At 45.0% G+C, this 19,917-nt stretch overlaps 1 protein-coding gene across 3 annotated transcripts in view; it reads left to right on the forward strand.

The window, feature by feature from the left end:
• The window catches only part of PPP6R1 (protein phosphatase 6 regulatory subunit 1), a 47,785-nt gene that overhangs the window by 10,618 nt on the left and 17,250 nt on the right, over positions 1–19,917 (forward strand). For all 3 annotated transcript variants that reach the window (XM_060255409.1, XM_060255411.1, XM_060255410.1), the window contains exons 2-9: positions 7,693–7,925; positions 11,396–11,582; positions 12,788–12,925; positions 15,055–15,120; positions 15,904–16,016; positions 16,954–17,067; positions 18,359–18,524; positions 19,158–19,310. In XM_060255409.1, coding sequence (XP_060111392.1) covers positions 7,699–7,925; positions 11,396–11,582; positions 12,788–12,925; positions 15,055–15,120; positions 15,904–16,016; positions 16,954–17,067; positions 18,359–18,524; positions 19,158–19,310 — 1,164 coding nt within the window. In that variant the 5' untranslated portion in view covers positions 7,693–7,698. The remainder of the gene's footprint in view (positions 1–7,692; positions 7,926–11,395; positions 11,583–12,787; positions 12,926–15,054; positions 15,121–15,903; positions 16,017–16,953; positions 17,068–18,358; positions 18,525–19,157; positions 19,311–19,917) is intronic.

The following is a 19,917-nucleotide window of genomic DNA, read 5'->3' on the forward strand; positions in this document are numbered from 1 at the left end:
TGATGGCTTGTTGACTGAAGCAGCAGAAACACAAATGTAGGGCAAATCCAGCCTTTCCTCAAATTTGTACCAGATCAGAGGCTGGCTGTTGCTTAATACGGGAAATGTTAAAATGCACTGCAAATGAGGAGCAGTGTTCTGTATAAGAAGACATCAGTCTGTTTATGAATTTGCACAGTTACAGTGGGAGTTTGGATTGGTTCTTGTCAGTAAAAAGCCAGCCATTAATGCAAGAGAGGGGTCTGGGCTGATGGTAGCTCACTACATCTTCAGTGTCCCTTCAGGTAGTAAGAATTGATGGTTGGCCGACCTAGTTCCACTCAACCAAGAAACATAGCTTCGGGCTTCTTTTATTTCAAGCCATGTTTAGTAATTGGAGTGGCTATTGCAGGAGTTCCATTATTTATCTGTCCTTTACAAAAGCCCACAGACAGCAAGCTTCACGTGAGAATGACGATGAACTGTGTCAAATGCTTTACATTATTTATTTGTAGAGTCCTGAGTTTTCTGGCTGTCACTTCGGACCTTAAATGCTGAGCTGAGTGCCTTCTCCAATCCTTGATGTGATTGCAGAGGTAAAGAGCCAGTTATTCTTTGCCCTTGCAGCGCGTTCTGGTTCTTGCCACTCTCTTGTCCAGAATATAAAACACTGAAGTGTGTTTCCATATTGTGTGACACCCCCTCCCCCCAAAAAAAACCTTTCCCAGCACATCCTAGCTCCAAATGAATGGATCAGGATTAAAGCAGTCTACTCTGGCCACCAGTGAGATGTAAACCTGAAATCAGCAGAAGACAATAAACCAGCTGCTTTCTGAAAGGGTTACTGATCCACAGTATAGAAACAGCAACTTTCCAGCCCCCATTTCTGATGCTCAGATCTAAACAAGGACGATATTGTAATGCAGCCATGTAAATAAAACCAGTTTTTAAAAAAATATCCAGCATACCTGCCCACGCATACCTGCGTTAGTCATTCATGGCTCATCAAAGTCCTAAAACAAACAAGCACGGATGATTTTCTCATTAAAAACAAAGCAAAGCCAGACAGATTGCAGGTCATTGTGTAGGTTCAAAGCAAAATCTAGAACCCAAAGCCATCTGACGCCTTTTATTAGAGTCAAACACAACAGTATGGGGGGGGGGGGGTAGCCCTGTTGTCCTGCAGTAGAAGAGCTAGGTTCGAATCCAGTGGCACCTTAGAGTCCAACAGGGTTTTCAAGGTATAAGCTGTTGAGAGTCAAGGCTCTGGATCCAAAAGGAGCTCTGACTATCAAAAGCTTATACTCAAAAATCTTTTGGTCTCTTAAGGGGCTACTGGACTTGAATCTAACAAAACTGTGTGCAAGTTTTCAAGCTCTCCAGAACTCTTCCTCAAGCCACCATTTAAAAAGGGGAGAGGGAGGAGAAAAGCAGATGTTTCAGGCTCTGATCATAAAGCCTTTTGTCTGTGTTCTTTGTATGCCAAGCAGATTTGGATAGATAAAGTGATGCTGGGTAAATTAGTATCATCAGGCCACACCTTTGGCCTTCTGGGAGAAACTCTGTTGGCATTTCATACAGCAGGCAAACAAGAAGCCTCCGCGTGAGAACTGCTGTGTTCCCTGCACCTCAAACATTCTGCCGGATGAAGACTTCTGGGAACTCAGAACGCACACTATGAGGTTTCAAGTCCTCCTCCTCCCCCCCCTCCCCCCCCCCCCCCCGTTTTGTGCTTTGTTTATAAGAGCTTCCACTAGTGTAGTGTAGTGATTAAGAGTGGCAGACCATAATCTGGAGATCAAGGTTTGATTCCCCACTCCTCCTCCACAGGAAGTCTGCTGGATGACCTTGGGTCAGTTACAGTTCTCTCAAAACTCTCTCAGCCCCACCTACTCTCTTAGCCCCACCCTAACAGACAGGGTGTCTGTTGTGGAGAGTGGAAGGGAAACGCTGTTGTAAGCTGCTTAGAGACTCTTTAAGGTAGAGAAAAGCAGGATATAATAACTGACTTCTGGTTGCCTGAAAGATTGTTCCTCTTTGTAGGATGCTATGCAAGTAACTGTCCACAGACATTGTCTCTGTGTAGTGGTATTGGCTTTCCTGAAGTGTGTGTCTGGGCCCATCTTGGTGGTATTAATTTTGTGGTTAGGGCTCCCTGTTACTGCTGTTATGAAGCTGCTTGGAAGTTCTAGAGTAGAGCTTGGTTGGGAACTGCTTGTTGCTGTTGCCATTCTGTCCTTTTAGCTTTATAAGGCTCACTGACTTATCTGTGAACCAGCAGCCTTTGGAAATCGAAGAGGGGTTGTCAACATAGCCCGTCAATTCAAACATTGTTCAGACTATATGGCTTGGAAAGTTCCTTCAAAACATGGGTCTTTTGAACTTGTATTTTGCTTGAGGTTAGCTAGTCAGTCAGTCAAATCCAAAAATCTTATGGTCAGCAAAGAATGCTACTGTTAGTATGTGGCAGCTCACCTTAACAAAAATTACATTGTGATTGGTTAGCAAGAGCAGGAGTGAAGACTGCTTTCCCTGCACACTTGTACCTGTCAAGGCAAACCCAGTACCATTTCAGAACTTCTGCTGGCCACAAGTTATAATTGCAGACATCCCAGAAGAGGAGCTCAAGCAGTTGTTTTTGGCCATGAGTTACTACCTGTGACTCCATCTTCCTGGCTGCAAAGGAGATCTGGCTGTCTGCTCTGTAAAACTCCTATGAGAGACTGGACTAAAATCATTCCAATTTTTAAAAAAAGTTTATTTCCATGTTTCATAACTAGTTTTTGGAAACTTTTATCAGCACAAGTATCAAACTTGCTGATGATTAAAATATCTATCTCCTTTCTGTTTCTAATGAAGTTAGAGCTTTGACACTTACTTAGCCAGTCAACTGACCAGTACCTTTTACTACTCAGAAGCCCAACTGTAGCTTTGACTAACTGCTTTTGTGTGTCATTGGTTGGATCCAGCCAGCTTTTTCGCTCAGTCTCACCCAATCCCCTATTACAACACCCTGTCCCTCATGGCTTTTGTCCATAAAGATCCCATCTTCTCCAGAGTAAGCTTTGGAGTGGCCACTCTTTTTCATCAGCTGAAAGGATGGTTAGATACAACTTAATGGTGTGCCAATTCAGGCATCATGTCAAACTGTAGCTATGCTTTGTTAGAAATGAATCAGATGGGGCTGATAGAAAGTTCTATCCCTGATAGATGAATTTTTATGGTATATTTTTGCAATTAACAAATAAACAAAATTTTGTTCCTGGTTAAGTTCTTGCAGGCAGCCAAGTTGCATGTATGCCTAACCTTGCCAGCAACTTCTCAGTAAAGTTTTTCTTTGAAGAAAAATTCTCTTGGGCTAATATTAATAAAATAGGAAGTACGAAGGAGGCTTAACCAGCAGGTGGTTGAAAATCTTTTGCCTTCCATAACTACTAATGCTGCTCATGAGCAGCAAGGTCTCTTTTCAAGCCTTGTTAAATGGGGACTGTGTTAATTGGATTACAGAAGAAGGAATCTGGTTATAAACTCCCTCATAAGCCAAAGCATTTAACAAAAATTCAGTGATACGTAGGGATGTATTTACCTTGGAGACATACAGAAACTAGATTATGAAGTATCTTGATACCGTCAATACGGTTTTGTTGGATTGAATTTTTAAAAATTAGTGGGTAGTGTCACAACATTAGTAGAAATGGCGATAACGTTGGAAACATGATACATAATGGGTGAGTATAGTATTGTGGTTAAAGTGTTGTAATAAGACAGTGAGATCTGGGTTCAAACCTTTACTCTGTCTTGAAGCTCTCTAGATGCCCTGAGGTTAGTTACACTGCCCTTCTAATTTATCTTTTGGGGTTCTAAAAAAGATAATGTAGGAGAGGTGAACCATTTACACCACCCTGACATCCTTGGAGATTCGGTGGGGTAAAAGGAGGATTGTTGGTTCAAGCCAACTTTGGTAGGTCCAGTATTCATAACAAAGCTTTCCTACTTATAGTACTTCATCTGGTAACCTTCTCCATCAGCTGTAAAATCACACTACATCACCTTGGAGTAACAAAAGAGGTGTGATCTTTTGCTTCCTCTTTCTAAAGACTTTAATTGCATACAGTTTCCTCCCCCACTTCTCTTTCCATTCTTCCAGATGCTTCTAATCTCTTCCTTTGGCTTGGCTCAGGGGAAGGGGTTTTTTGCCAAATCATTGGAGATATTTCAAAATAGTTTCCCCCTCCCCTGAAAAAAAGATGTCCTTTAATTTTAAAAAAGTTAGCAAGGAAGTCCTTAATGAAAGGATTACAAAGAAGTTACTCTTCTTTGTTAGGTTGTGGAGGAGCTGACCAAAATTCTTTCTCCTTGTTTGCTTTTTCCTTCAGCGAGTGGAGTTGGACTGGGCCTCCCAGAATAATTATATTAGAGATACTGGGATATTCCCTTTTATGTGAGGCCTCGTGCACTCATATTTAAGACTCTTTAAGGTAGCACTGCAGCGAAGAGCCACTTACTTAACCCTGGCTTTTGAAGATCACGGTTTAATGCTGTTTCTTACTTTTAATCAGGGTATGAAGAATAACAGATATACAGGAGTTTGGGCTCCTGGACAGTTGAGTTGGAGTCTAGAAGATTAAGATACCCTTTTCAGTTTGTGGTAGAGACAGGTGGCGGCAACGGGTTAGTGTGTTGACCTCAAACCAGGGAGACCTGGGTTTGGAATTCTCCACTTACCCTGTGGAACTTACTTGGTAACCCTGGAGGCCTAATCTACCTCACAAGTGCATTGTGGAGGGGTGGCGGCAGCATGAGATGATCCTATCCATATAGGCCACTCTGAGTTCTGGGGTTTGGGAAGTCTGAGATGATTATTAGGGATTGATTAAAGAGCTTGACTGCTGGTTGCTGAGCATCTGAAATCTTTTTTGTGTTCTTGATTTCTACTGTAAACAGCCTGAACAAATTCAGATGCTTAAAACATGTGGCTGTTATCCGCCTGTGCCTCTCCTAGCCACTGTCACTGTTGACAGCTGAGGCAGTGAGCAGCCAAGTAGAGAATTTTGAGGGCTGCTTTGCATTTGGCATTTTGTACTCTTGAGTGCCAGAAAGTTGAAAGAGACTATTCATGTATTCTGTAGACCCTTTGGAAATATCTGAAAGTAATGTCTGATCCCTTCCTCAACCTTAGGAGACACTTGTCAGCCCTGTGATAGAGTAGAACAACCCTCATCAACAGAATCACTAAACCGCCCACCTTGTCGAGTATTCTTGTCGGTAAGCCTACAAACAGGGCAAGACAGTGACAGCTTCCCACTAGAAACCTGCTGTTTTATTCAAGATAAAGCTGGGACTATCTGAAGTCACATGCAGCCCTGTGTGCCTAGAATGCAATTCAGAGCAGTGGTTTCGACTGTATGGGTACAAGTGCCCTTCATGGCCATGACATTTACAAGGTTAGGTAAAGACCCAGCTCACAGGGTGAACAAATGAGTTAAAGCATTGCAAAGCAAACTGCAGTATTAAAAAGGATGATGGAAAACAAGTTTTCAGCTCCAATGTTTAAGGCCTGAACTTTGTGGTCTGCCATTACCATCTCCCCCCCCCCCCACCCTCTAGTCCCCCCCCCCCCACCAGTTTCTGTGAGCTGATGTGAGCCCAGCTTCTCAAAGCCAAGCAGTCTGGTCTGATGCATTGCAAAAGTCTTGTGATTCTAGGGGTTGCTTGGAAACCGGGTGAAAAGTTTTGGCCTTCACAGTGGTGGCGGCGGCAGTAGGGTTGAAAAGGGAAATGAGGCGTCGCCACATTACTGTTTGTTTCTCCTGGTTTCCCCCCTCCATCTGGTGGTACAGAGAGTTCTCTGCCACTGTGAACTGCAGCTGTAGTTAGGGAGACAGCAAACATGCAGGCACAAGGAACTGCCTTCCTGGCCAAGTCTCTCAGAGGGCACGGAAGAAAAGCCTGTGCCACATGCAAAATCATGCTGCCGGTTCCTGTGTTCTTTAATCCACTATGACGAGACCCCTCATGGTACTGGTAGTCTTGTGGATTAATGTCCCTATTTCAGCCATAAACATGCATTGAAAAGGGTGTGTACTTGTGTATGAGGAGTTGATACTTCTTTTTTTTAAATACTCCTAATCTAATACTCCTAATCTGAATGAATTGTAGGCATTCTCAACCTATGGGATGGGCCCTCCTGGAAGCATGTAGGGCACCTGGAATGGAGTGATGCCAAGTTTACAGGGAAGGATAGGATCATGCATCAGGTGGGTCATTCCTTCGCTGTCAGTCAGGGCATGGGAGGATTGCAGAGGATCTTTTTGGAGTTACATTGTATTTGGGTACAAGTGCCCTTCATGGCCATGACATTTACAAGGTTAGGTAAAGACCCAGCTCACAGGGTTGCCATGTGAACAAATGAGTTAAAGCATTGCAAAGCAAACTGCAGTATTAAAAAAGATGATGCCAGTTGCAGGATTACCACCCCAGTGTGCAGATTTTTGCATGCAGTATCACTGCATGGACACTTGTGGATTAGATCATTGTATTGTTGGGACTGTTGGAAGAGTTCAGAAAGAGAGACACTAGGCTGAAGCCAAAAGGTATAAAAAGTTTGATTCTAGCCATTTGGGACAGTGGTTCCCTCTCACGGAAGATGTTACATAAGTATGAGGAAAGGGTTAGGAAAATTGCATTATTGCCACTTACTGCTGTTGTAAATGGTTACTGTGCTTATCTCATATGCATTTGAACTTTGCCTAGAAATACCACAGGCTGTGCTGCCTGTGTTTTGGGGCCTTTTGACGCCTCTCCTTGTAACTTTTTTGTCTTCTCTGTGCCCATTATACATATGTCTATCAAGACTATGGATGCATTTCATTCATCTGATGAAGGCCATGTGCCATATCTTTGAAGTGCCAAAAGACTTCTGTTTTGTTTGCTGGGTTTAAAGCATATTATCCAGTACTTAATTACTTGGATTCAGTTCTAATGGGACCCAGACACATGAGGGTTCTTCCGCTTGCTTTGAGTCCTTTCTTGGAGAAAGGCAGGCTAGAAATGTCTTTAAATACATGCTGTGCAAATTTCTCTCTCTCTCTCACCACACTACACCCCCACACACCCCATTAGATATTTTTAGCACCCTAGTTAAAAACAAAAAACCCAACCACCTCTGATTAAGGGTCCCTCAATGCCTGTTATTTCTTCATCATTTGTATTTCCCCCCTTCTCATCTTAGCTCTGGCTCCTGCTGATGTGTCTCTACTGGGCTTGTATTCTCTTGACTTCTGTGAAACCTGTTGGTTGGCTTGTCTGCCTTTTGATCTTGGCCTTTTTTGTTGTCCTCTTCTCATAACTGTGGCTTATTACAGCACTCTGTTTCCTTGGCCTGAATTTTTTTACTCTATAATCTGGAAGCTACTCTCACCTCTAAATGGACCTGCTGTGGCATTTACTGCTCTTAAACAGTGCCTGTGGTGGGAGGGAACCAATGTACTATCTTCTGATTTCACACAAATATCCTGTCCCATAAGTCAGGTGCTAGATCCTCCGTGCCATTGAGCTGGAGCAGCCTGTACTTGGCCCCGACTCCTCTACTTGGGGCTCTTATGAATCAAGAAGGGGACAGTTACAGGAGTAAGGGTCACTAGCACATTGGTCCATCCCCCCCCTTTCTTTCTTTTTTTTTTTGATGTCACTCTGTCCTCCCACTTTCCACAGCAAGCCATGTTCTGGAAGTTTGACCTCCACACGACCTCTCATATCGACACCCTCTTGGAGCGTGGCAACGTGACTCTCTTTGAGCTTCTGGATGAAGAGGATGTCCTGCAGGAGTGCAAGGTGGTCAATCGAAAGCTGGTGGACTTCCTGGTGCAGCCTGAGCACATGGAGGCACTGGTCACCTGCGTGACTGAGGAGCCCCCTGGAGATGTGGACGAGAGAGTGCGCTACAAGTAAGTGGGGGATCTTGGTGTTAGAACATCTGGAGGAGCAGCAGAGGCTGTTCATGAGTAATATGTTTCTCTCCCTGGATAAGTATGGAGCTCCTCTCTGTCAGTTTCTCCAAGATTAAGGAGCAATGTTCCTTAATCTTAATCCCTCTCCTGTTCCTTCTGTGTTTTAGCTGCTTGTGCCATTTCCATACTGCAAAGTTTAGATATTGCAAGATGGAGTGCAAATCATTTGGTTATTTTTTTTAAAAAATCATTAGCTAGAAAATGGCATGATAGTATCTTAATTAAAACAAAGCCTTATCCCATATTTAGCTCCTACTATAGCTTGCTCTTTTTTTTTAAGGGGCTCAAAGCATTTAACATGGTTTTTCCCCTCCTCCATTTTATCCTCACAGACACCCTGTGAGGTAGTTGAGGCTGGTCTGATAGAAAGTGTGACTAACTCAAGATGGTCTTCACAACTGAGTGGGGACTTGAACTCATGACTTCCTTGTCCTTAGCAGGCACTCTAACCCACTATACCATGCAGGCTGCCTGAGGTTTAACAGCTGTGGCTGAGACTTTCTCTCTAACATCATTTGGTTTGGATGCCAGATTTGGATCTCTAAGGAGCAGGGCCTTTCAGCTGAAGCTCTGGAGCACCTTTCTAAGAGTAGCTTCATTTGGTCATCATGCCAGTGTCAATGCTATATGCGGACAAAAGCACTGTTAGTAACTTTAGTGGATTCTGCCAGTTTATTTATTTCCCACTTCTCCAATATGTAATTCACAAGGCATTGTATAGTCTAATATAAAACCAGTGGCAAATAAAAGCAGACAGCACCAATAAACAAAATATAAAGTTAGGCTAAACAAATCATTTTAAAATATTAGGCTGCAGACAAAACTGAGTGCAAAAACAAATCCTTCTGAGAAAGGAAACCTTTGCTTGGCAGCAGAAAAATATCGAGAGGTGCCAGGTGCAGGAAGAAGGGGGGGGCTTTTTAAAGCTTGAGGGCCACCCCTGATAAAGGCACTGATTGTCTTAGTCATATATCTCCTCTCTGCAATTGGGGTGACATGAATAAAGGTCTGGGGTGATGGCCACAGTGCCCAAGCAGTACTATATGAGGAGAAATAGTGCTTTAAAAAATACAGGAAGAAATGGTGCTTTTAAAAATATTTTCTGTTGAATTTTAGATTTTTTATTGGTTTTACCAGTTGGTTTGTGTGCTGGATGTATGATATTGAGCATTCTTGATATTCCTTAAATAACTTGTGATAGCAAGTTTAGAGGGTAGCCATGTTGGTCTACAGTAGAACAGTTAATAGAACAATAGTATCACCTTAGAGACCAACAAAAGATTCAGGGTATAAGCTTCCAAGAGTCAAAGCTCTCTTCATCAGACATAAGTAAGTAAAAGTAAGTAAGTAAAATTTTATTTATATCCCGCCCTCCCCCGCCAAGCAGGCTCAGGGCGGCTAACAACAGCAAAACAACAATACATTTAACAAAACATTAAATAACCCCAAACCGATTAATACATTAGTTAAAACAGTTACTAAGTCTAAAAACATTAAGTTAGATCTGACAGTACCGTTATTAATCGACGCTATGCCTGTCAGTTTGTGAATGATGGCGGATCTCCAGACTGGACCATTTTGATGTTTCTTTGTGGACTTGGTCAGCCGTTCATGAATGCCTGTTTGAAAAGGGTGGTCTTGCAGGCCCTGCGGAACTGATCAAGGTTCCGCAGGGCCCGCACCTCCTCTGGGAGTTGATTCCACAAGGAAGGGGCCGCGGTAGAGAAGGCCCGTGCATAGGTAGTCCGAAGTTTAACTTCTTTTGGCCCAGGGGTGGTCAATCTGTTTTTACCTACTGACCTCAGTGCTCTCTGGGGCTCATACGGGGAGAGACGGTCCCTCAGGTAGGTCGGTCCTCGGCCATATAGGGCTTTAAAGGTAATCACCAGCACTTTGTACTGGACCCGGTATACAATCGGCAGCCAGTGCAGTTCGCGCAGCCCCGGCCGTATATGCTCCCATCTTGGGAGGCCAAGCAACAGCCTGGCCGCCGCGTTCTGCACTAGCTGCAATCTCCGGGTCCGGCACAGAGGCAGCCCCATGTAGAGGGCGTTACAGTAGTCCAATCTTGAGGTGACCGTCGCATGGATCACCGTTGCTAGGTCCCGGCGCTCTAGGAAAGGGGCCAACTGCCTCGCCCGCTTCAGATGAAAGAATGCTGACTTGGCAGTGGCTGTTATCTGGGCCTCCATTGATAATGAAGGCTCCAGTAAAACACCCAAGCTCTTTACCCGCTGCGCCGCCGTCAGCGGCGCACCGTCAAAGGTCGGGAGAGATATTTCCCTCCCCAGAGCGCCACGACCCACACAGAGAACCTCTGTCTTCGCTGGGTTCAGCTTCAGCCCACTCAGCCTAAGCCATGTTGCAACAGCCTGTAGGGCCTGATCCAGGCTCCCCGGGGCAGAGGCGGGCCGGCCGTCCATTAGCAGATAGAGCTGGGTGTCATCTGCATATTGATGGCAACCCAGCCCAAACCTCCGGACAATCTGGGCAAGAGGGCGCATATAGATGTTAAATAACATCGGGGAGAGAACTGCTCCCTGGGGCACCCCACAATCTAGTGTGCGCCTCTGGGATCGTTCACCCCCAATTGCCACCCTTTGTCCCCGACCCATGAGGAAGGAGGAAAGCCATTGTAAGGCCAACCCCCTAACCCCTATGTCGGCGAGGCGGTGGATCAGCAGCCGATGGTCGACTGTGTCAAATGCAGCCGACAGATCTAATAACATCAGCACTGCCACACCGCCTCGATCCAGTAGAAATAGAGATCTCTGAGTCTTTTTATCTAAGTCAGAAGAAGAAATTAGATTTATACTCCACCCTTCACTCCAAGTCTCAGAGCAGCATACAATCTCCTTCCCTTCTTCTCCCCACAACAAGACATCCTGTGAGGTAGGTGCAGCTGAGAGAGCTCTTTGAGAACTGCTCTTGAGATAACAGCTCTGAAAGAACTGGCTTGCCCAAGATCACCCAGCAGCTGCATGTGTAGAAGTGGGGAATCAAGCCCAATTCTCCCAGATTAGATTCCGCACTCTTAACCACTACACCAGACTGGCTAGTAGGTGGGAGGCTGTTAGACATAGTTGCTGAGAAAGGAAACTTATACGTGCGCCACATGGAAACTTAAAGCCAAACTGGCCTATGCATTATGGCTCAGGTATATCCATACCATAAAACCCTAGAGTGCTTATATAATTATATTTACTACATTTCTGTAAAAGTGTATTGTTTAAAATAATGGATCTAGAGTTTCCGAGAAACTGGAAAGGAGGAGGAATACAGGTCAATTCAGGTAGCAACTCTTAAGTAATACTGTGCAATCAAGAAGAGCATGGCTGAGGTAGTCATGCAGGACTATGCAGTCTTCACATTTCTAACCCTTCCTTTTCTTCTTGCATCACCTCTAGGTACCCAAGTGTGTCGTGTGAGATTCTGACGTCTGACGTCACTCAAATAAACGACGCTTTGGGTGAGGACGAGTCACTCTTGCGTCGCCTCTACAGCTTCCTCCAGACTGGCGGCGTTCTCAATCCGCTGTTGGCCAGTTTCTTTAGCAAGGTCATGGGGATCCTGATCAACCGCAAGACTGATCAGGTAGCGTCTTACATGCTCTTTGACCTGCTGGGACCTTCCCACCCATCACGAGCTGTGCTGCTGCTTGCTTCCTTGTATTCCCATTCATGCCCTTAGTCCTCCCTAAGGACAGCACCTTGGAATCTTGCAGTCTGCAGAATCCTGGGAAACTAAGTTCATAATGGTGGATGTTTCTTTCAAGTGCACCCTCAGGTGGCAACAGTTGGTTACTGAGTACTTTTAGGGCATCTGTAGGCTCCTGAGCATTCAGTTCAGAGCATTTTTTTTTCAGGGGTGCTAAATACTAGCTAGCTGTTGCTGTGCCAGGATGCATTCAGTTTAACCATGTGAAATTAATTAGGTAATTTAATGGCATGATGTGTTTACCAGGCCTTAGCTGTTGTGGATTTCATTTTTTATCCCACCCTTCCTACAAGTATTCCAGCCCCTCCTCTCCCCCTCTTTTTCTCTCTCTTCTCTCTCTTCTCTCTTTCTCTCTCTCTCTCTCTTCCTTCCTTCCTTCTTTCCTCAATTAGGTAGGTTAGGCTGAAAAACTGATTAGCCCAAGGTGGCCCACTCATCTTCCCAGTTTGTAGAAAGCAGTTTTTTAGGCCTATAACCTGTGCATGAATTTCATGTGTACTAGACTGCCTCTGCAGCAGCATTCACTTCCTCATCTGCTAGCAGTACCTTTTGCACAAGAGTTCATTGAAAACCATTGGTGGTGTAGGAACAGAAGTGTTAGCAGGAATGCACTCTACAGCAGAGGCTGTGTAGTGCTCATGGAACTCATCCATAGGCTCCAACCCAAAGTCTTTGCAATACAGGAAGAAAGACTGTGAAAACATGGCCATACTGTTCTGCCTTTAATGAAAGGTTCTCAAAAATCATTTGCAGATGTCAGTTTAAGTAATTAAGTCCCACCTCATCTCCATACCCTCAAGGTGGCTAACAAATTAAAGTTCCATCTCACCAGAGAACTCAAGGTGGCAAAGATTAAAATTCTAGGGAATTCTGCCATCGGGACACTGACTAGACTCTGCCCTGCTTAGCATTGGCAAGGCTTCTGCATTATGATATTATGTGTAGTAACTCCTGGTGGTGGGTCTTGAAGCTCTTTCTCATGTAGTTGATAAAACTGCAGAGGGTCACCTGTCCCAAATACAGTCTATCTTCCATGTCCTCCTTGTTCCTCTTCCTCCACTAACTCAAATCACTTCTTCTAGATAGTTGCCTTCTTGCGCAAGAAGGACGACTTCGTCAACCTGCTGCTGCGCCACATTGGTACCTCGGCCATCATGGACCTCCTGTTGCGGCTTCTCACCTGTGTAGAGCAGCCACAGCTCAGGCAAGACGTGTTCAATGTAAGGGTCCTGCCACAGGCACTCCTGTTTCTTTTATTCTCCCCACTTCCTACAAAGACTAAGCAATATGATTTTGTGTTTGGACTGTTTAGTGGTCTGGGGCCTCTACTACGGTGGCTCAGTGGTAGAGCATCTGCTTGGGAAGCAGAAGGTCCCAGGTTCAATCCCTGGCATCTCCAAAAAAGGGTCCAGGCAAATAGGTGTGAAAAACCTCAGCTTGAGACCCTGGAGAGCGGCTGCCAGTCTGAGAAGACAATACTGACTTTGATAGACCAAAGGTCTGATTCAGTATAAGGCAGCTTCATATGTTCATATGTACTACCAGTCACTTGACTTGTAATCTTTTCACCTTCTATGCATCGCTTCTGCTTGAACAATAAGAGGAGGAAGATCACTGGTTGCATGGGTTTATCTGGAGAATATCAGTTATCATCAGGGCAGCCTGTGATTTTGAATCTTGTGTCTAACTTTGTAATCCCAATTCTTTCTCTTCAGTTTCTCATGGTAGTTTTAGGTGGGTTTTGCTTTGCTTGTCAGGAGCAGCAAAGTTAGAGAAATGATAGGTACCTAAAACAATGGCCCATTGCGAGGACATGTTTAGTTCTGGATCCTGGTTTCCATACTGCCACCTCCTTTTCTGGTACCTCAAAGCAAAATAAAAAACCCCCACTCACTAGAGCTGTTCCTTGAGTATGGCCAATCAGGACAATTTCCCTGGTCCACAGGCTCTCCTGGAGAGCCTATTGATCACCCAGCTTACCAGGGTCTTTGTGGGATCTGTTGCCCAGTCGATTTGCAGTAGCATAGAGCTGAAAGAACTTTCAATGTCAAGTGACTGCTGAAGACCAAGTTGCCTGTATGACTGATGGTTGCTTGCAAACAGAAGTGTCTCAGGGCTTCTGGGAAGTGGGAGGCACAACACTCCTTTCTAGCTGGCCCTCCTGCTGACTCACTAAGCACCATACAGGTTCAGGTCTCTTACTTCTGGGGATTATGCACTAGGGGCTATATCAGGGTATACTTCTTCATGTTTATGCCAGGTGTATTTATCTATAAACCTGGTATTCTTTCAGGGTTTTGCAGAATGTTCACAACTCTTGAGAAAGAATAGTCATGTACACTGATTGCTAGAAAGTTTGCTTCTTGCTGTGTACTCATTTCAGGGTACTTCTCCCCCACCACACCCCCATAGTTATTTATTATTAGAGCTTTCACAGTACAGATGGGCATGAACCAAACCGTGAAGCAAAAGTCATGAATTTTACCCTGGTTCATGATGGATCTACTGTCATGAACTTCCATAAACTTTTAAAATAGTTCATAGTGGTTTGTGGACAGAAGAAAAAGTAGGGGCTTAAAAGGACTCCATGAACCTTTAAACTCTTTCTGTGCTCCTGAGCTGTTTGGAGCTGTCTTGTATGGTCCCTTTTAACATTTAATAGGAGTGCTCAAGACAGCCTGAAAAAAAGCTGAGCGGTGGGCAGCAAGTGCTCCCTTCTGCTCACCTGTTTTTTTGGACTGTCGTCAAACCCCATTTAAGGGACTGCAGTCCCTTTCAAGGAGGTTTGCAAGGCCATTGACCACAAACTGGTTCAGTTCATGAATGAACCTCCTGGTTTGATTCAGTTTGTGGTTTGGGTTATGGTTCAGCCATGAACCGACACGAACCACATTTTTCCAGTTTGTATCCGTTCTTATTTCCTAGTGTATGTACAGATAGGATTTCAAGTGTATTGGTTGGGCCTTAGAATGAAGACTGTTATTGTTAGACTGGAGAAGCGGTGACCAAACTTGCTTAACATAAGAGCCACATAGAATAAACACCAGAGGGCTGCATGACATGAATGTCAGATGTCTGAGAGCTGGAAGGAAGGAAAGCAAATAGATGGGGGAGAGGTGGAAAGAAAGCAACTTCAAATGCATTCTCGAAGCTGGCTGAAGGCTTCGAGAGCCACACAATATGTATGAAAGAGCCACAAGTGGCTCCTGAGCCACAGTTTGGCCACCTCTGGACTGGAGTATGAATACTTCTGTCCTTGGGCGGGTATCGTTAGAAGACTGTCTCCAAGGATACTTGCTGAATCTCAACATTCCTGTGATGGTGTTTGCTTGTCTTTTTTTCCTTCAAGTGGCTTAATGAAGAGAAGATTGTTCAGAGGCTTATTGGGATGATCCACCCTTCTAAGGATGACAATGTAAGTAGTAAATTTGCCTTGCTTCCTTTCTGTACTCAGGGTTTTGTTTAAACCATATGAGATGCAGTTGACTGAATCGCTACTTATTTTTTACGGCTAAGGAGTAATGTCAGGGGCTGGGGGGGGGGTGCTTTTCCTGAATCCATATGACCGCTGGAGCTGCTGTTTGACCTGCTGGTCAGATTTTCCCCACAGAAGAAAATGATAGCTGTGGGAGTTGGATGAAAGGGGGACTGTGTGGGAAGGAAGAGCTAAACTTCCCTCCTTTGTTACAATCTGATCCAAAGCCCCCCTTCCCCACAGCTGCTGTTAAGAAATCAGACACACACACAGTTCTGTTAATGTCCAGATTTTATTTCCAGTTTGACTTTTTTTACATGTGGGAGTCAGGCCTTGGAATTTCATTGATCCCAGTATACAGACATTATAACAGAATAAAATGTGCTAGGCTGGCTGTAGTGGCATTAATCAGCTGGTCCTTGTGTATTTTATGTGTGTTCAGGAATGTCCCGCAGAGCTGAATAGCTTGCTTTGGACTGCACCCTTATTGTCTTGCCGGCTGTCACTTTTAAACATGGAACCTAAGATCTCTTAAACTAACAGATCTGCAAAAAGCCAGTTTGACCTGCTGGTCAGATTTTCCCCACTGAAGAAAATGGCAGCTGTGGGAGTTGAGTGAAGGGGGGGTGGAGTGTGTGCGAAGGAAGAACGAACCCCCCCCCCTCCTTTGCGAGGTAGGGCTTAATTATGCCTTTTCTTTGTTTTCTCTTGTGTTCCATGCAGCAACATTCCAACGCTTCGCAGTCCTTGTGCGACATCATCCGGCTGAGCCGTGAGCAGATGATCCAAATTCAGGATAGTCCCGAGCCAGACCAGCTATTGGCCACACTTGAGAAGTGAGTGCTGGCAGCACCAGCAGTCGGGGTGGGGGTGGGGGGTGGGGTGGGAAGGCGACACCCGCCCCCCCCACACACCTTTCAGTCAGAAAGGAGAGTTACCCCTTTCATGCCAAAATGAATGCAAACCTCCTTTTTTATACTTCTGGCAATGTTTTCAGTCAAGAGGGAGGTAATAGTTAAACTCTGGATTTTTTTAACATGCTAAATATCCATTACTTTAATCAACAAGATCCCTAAATCAAAATCTGCCTGTTCTCTAAAACTGCCCCGTCTTCCTCTTGCTATCTGGTGTTCCCTCACGTGGTTCTGGGTTGCTATAAACCAGGGTTGGCCAAACTTGCTTAATTTAAGAGCCGCATAGAATAAACGTCAGATGTTTGAGAGCTGAATGTCATGGGTTTGAGTGCAGGAAGGAAGGGAAGGAAAGGAAAGGAAAGGAAAGGAAAGAAAAAAAAATAAATGGGGAGGGAGCGGTAGGAAACAATCAATTTTAAATGCATTTTCCAAGCTGCAGGCTGGCTTGGCTTGGATAAGTGGTTTAAAGAGACAAATGCCTTCTCCAAGTTGGCCAACAAGGTGGTGGGGACTTCAAGAGCTCAAAGCTAGAAGGTTCCTCCCTCTGGCATGGGTCTGACTCTTAACACCAGGGCCTCTTACTGTCTCACAGATGGTACAGCCTATTAAGAGCTTGTCGAGACTTCAGCAGTCTCTTTGGGTAACTCCAGGCAGCTTGTTCTCCTTTACATGGAGTGTAAGTGTAAGGGCAAGGAGGAGCAGGAGGTAAAAATAAATCATTCTCCCCTCCCCATCCCCCCAGTCTTTGGAATATGCTAAGCTTTTAAAAATTTATTTTAACAAAACTAGTCACAAGGGGAACGCACACAGCTTGATGTCAAGTGTTTTTTAACCAGCACCAATTCTCCCTTGTGTTCAGGCAGGAGACGATTGAGCAGCTGCTAAGCAATATGCTGGATGGAGAACGGAGTGAATCCGTTATCGTCAATGGCATCCAGGTCTTGCTGACCCTGCTGGAGCCACGCAGACCCAGGTGTGTGTGTATGGCGATGGGTGGAGGCTTTTGCTATTTAGATGGGGATGACTTGTGCAGCATCTAGAAGTTTATGGTGGTATGGGTATGGTATGGTGGTATGGTAATTTATTTCTTTGACTAATGTCTGTTCCCAAGCAGCTTATGAAGATATAAAAATAACAAAACAAAAGAGTTGCCTTTTAAAAAGACAAAATAAAAGTGGCACTGTTGTGAGCTTGAGCTGTTCCACTTTGCAGTGCTAATGAAAAAATGAGGTGGGGTGAGGGAGGCAGAGCTGTCCCAGAGTCCTTGCCCCTGTCCCTCAGGTGGTCCAGTTGTGAGCCCCAGCAGTACAGTTGCTCCTTCCCCATTTGGCAGTTGGTGGTCACTAAGATGAAGGGAGTCACTCAATGATGGGGAGTGGTCTTATTTTCCAGATCACCATTCTTAAAGCAACCCAATGGTTCTTCTTATTTTTGAAGGTCTTTGGGAAGACTTGGGGGTTGTGAGGCGGGAGGCAGCAGGGTTGCCACAAGTCCTCACCAGACCTCAGATAGTCTGGTCTCTTGTTCCCTCCACTCTGTATTTCTTGCCCAGTGGTTCAGCTTCCAGTCAACCATTGTGGAGAGAATCCACGCAAATGGATCCTCCAGGCACACTTTTGTATCTTGAGTATGTGGACTACAGCAGGAGTCTGTAACCTCTGGCTTAGGGCAGAACCAAATAAAAGGAGTTCTTTATAAAAAGAGAGCTTAAAATTTAAAGTATATTAGGGGAGCGGGTAGAACATTAAAATAACCAGCAAAAGAATTTTAAGGGATGAAATTGCTTTTTAGAGATGCTCTACAAAAAGGGGAGTGGGAGAGGTGAACCATTAACTAATCCCAATGCAAGCCATGTGCATATTGATGCAAATGTGCAAAACCCATCATGGGGGGCACTTCTCTGTAATGCTCTTCTTTGTTGCCAGACCTTCTGCCTTTCCATCCTTTTTTTTGTCATTTAAGAAATGGTACTGGTTTTAACAAAACTGTATAATCATATTACTCTTTATTATTATTCCTTGTCCAAACTGATCGCTTTTCCCACTGGTGCTCCAGGAAGCGCAGTTTGTTCCTCCACATGATCTGGCATGCATTCAGAAGCATCATGCGGCACACACCTGACTTGATGAACATGAGCCACATAATTTATTATAAGGATTTTAAGTTTCTCTCTAGGGTGGGCTTGAGATGGGGGTGGGGGGAGGTGCACACAGCCTCAGATCCTGGTATTGAAAAGCAATGGTCTGTCTTTCTCTCTCTTCCAGGACAGAGCTGGGGGGCATGGGGGGCTTTTACTGCAACCTGGAGGGGCAGATGGAGATGACCGGACCTAACTGTGAAGTGGCTTCCAGCCAGGCCAGTCTGGGCACTCTGCTTGCCATCAAACAGCGCCTCAGGGAGCTTCACCAGCTGCTCCTCGACCCACCAAAGGTGGGTATGTGCACATATGTGAGTGTGTGTGTGGTGTTGCTCAGGTGGAGGGTGGAAAAGGAGGGGGCAAGCATAGCAGACTGCCTTAATGGCACTTCGAGAGCCCTGGAAGGCTGGGAAGAGGTGGGATTTCCCCTGGGTGGGATCCTCCACGCATCATTGGGGAAGATAATCCTAAATGCAATGTGCCTTAAGCAGTCCAGATTTTTCTTTTCAAGGGTTTGAGTCTTTTTGAAAACAGCCAATTTAGAATCTGACTATATCTTCAGTTGTTATTCTGATGCCAGAAAAGCATATGTAAGGCACTATCCAAGAAAAGAAAAGGGAGGTGAAGTGTGTGATCCATGGTACATCCGCAGGGAAGGAATGAGACTTAAAAGCTTATCCTCTCTTTATAGATATTCTCTCTCTCTCTCTCTCTCTCTCTCTCTCTCTCTCTCTCTCTCAAGATTGGGCTAAAACTGGATAATCTGAGGGGCAGAGGAATTGGGCTGCACCAGGGAGGAAAATTTGCTAGAAGCAGGAGATGAGTTCTTGGCGGGGGGGCTGCAAGCTGGAGCACCCTCTCCCTCTCTCAGGAGTGGGACTACCTGCCTATGGAACTTAGTTTATGCACCCCACTTTTCCTGGCAGAAAGAGCCTCTTCAGACAACTTGGGGGATCCTAGACCCTCCACTGGGAAACACACGCCTACACGTGGTGAAGCTGCTGGCCAGCTCGCTGGGCACTGACAATGCTGCGCTGCGGGATGAGATTATAGAACTTGGGGCTGTCAACACAATGTTGGTGAGTATTATCTGTGCACCTACCAGTACTCTTTGAGCCACTTGCTGATCCGAAAGAGAATTGCTTGTGTGCTCCTAAGGAGGTACTCCAAAGCAAAGTGCTACTTTTCTGGAAATTTGGAAGCCTGTTTGAATTGTTTTGTGAGAGACATGAGGAATGGGTGGAGAGACATTTGGGGTGAACTGCGTTCTGGGCAGTATTTACCTGTTAGTCATTGCCAGGAATAGTTCCTAAAATGAGGTATGAACTTACATTAGTTGCTTTGGTGTAGTGGTTAAGTGCATGGACTCTTATCTGGGAGAACTGGGTTTGATTCCCCACTCCTCCACTTGCACCTGCTGGAATGGCCTTGGGTTACCCATAGCTCTGGCAGAGGTTGTCCTTGAAAGGGCAGCTGCTGTGAAAGCCCTCTCAGCCCCACCCACCTCACAGGGTGTCTGTTGTGGGGGGAGAAGATAAAGGAAATTGTAAGCTGCTCTGAGTCTGATTCAGAGAGAAGGGGGGTATAAATCTGCAATTCTTCTTCTTGATTATGTACATTTTCTCCATCATTGTCATCGGGCCATTGCATTTTCATTGATTTCTTTTATACCATACAGTTGATGTA

This window comes from Heteronotia binoei, chromosome 15 (genome assembly GCF_032191835.1).
Source record: "Heteronotia binoei isolate CCM8104 ecotype False Entrance Well chromosome 15, APGP_CSIRO_Hbin_v1, whole genome shotgun sequence".
NCBI lineage: Eukaryota > Metazoa > Chordata > Lepidosauria > Squamata > Gekkonidae > Heteronotia > Heteronotia binoei.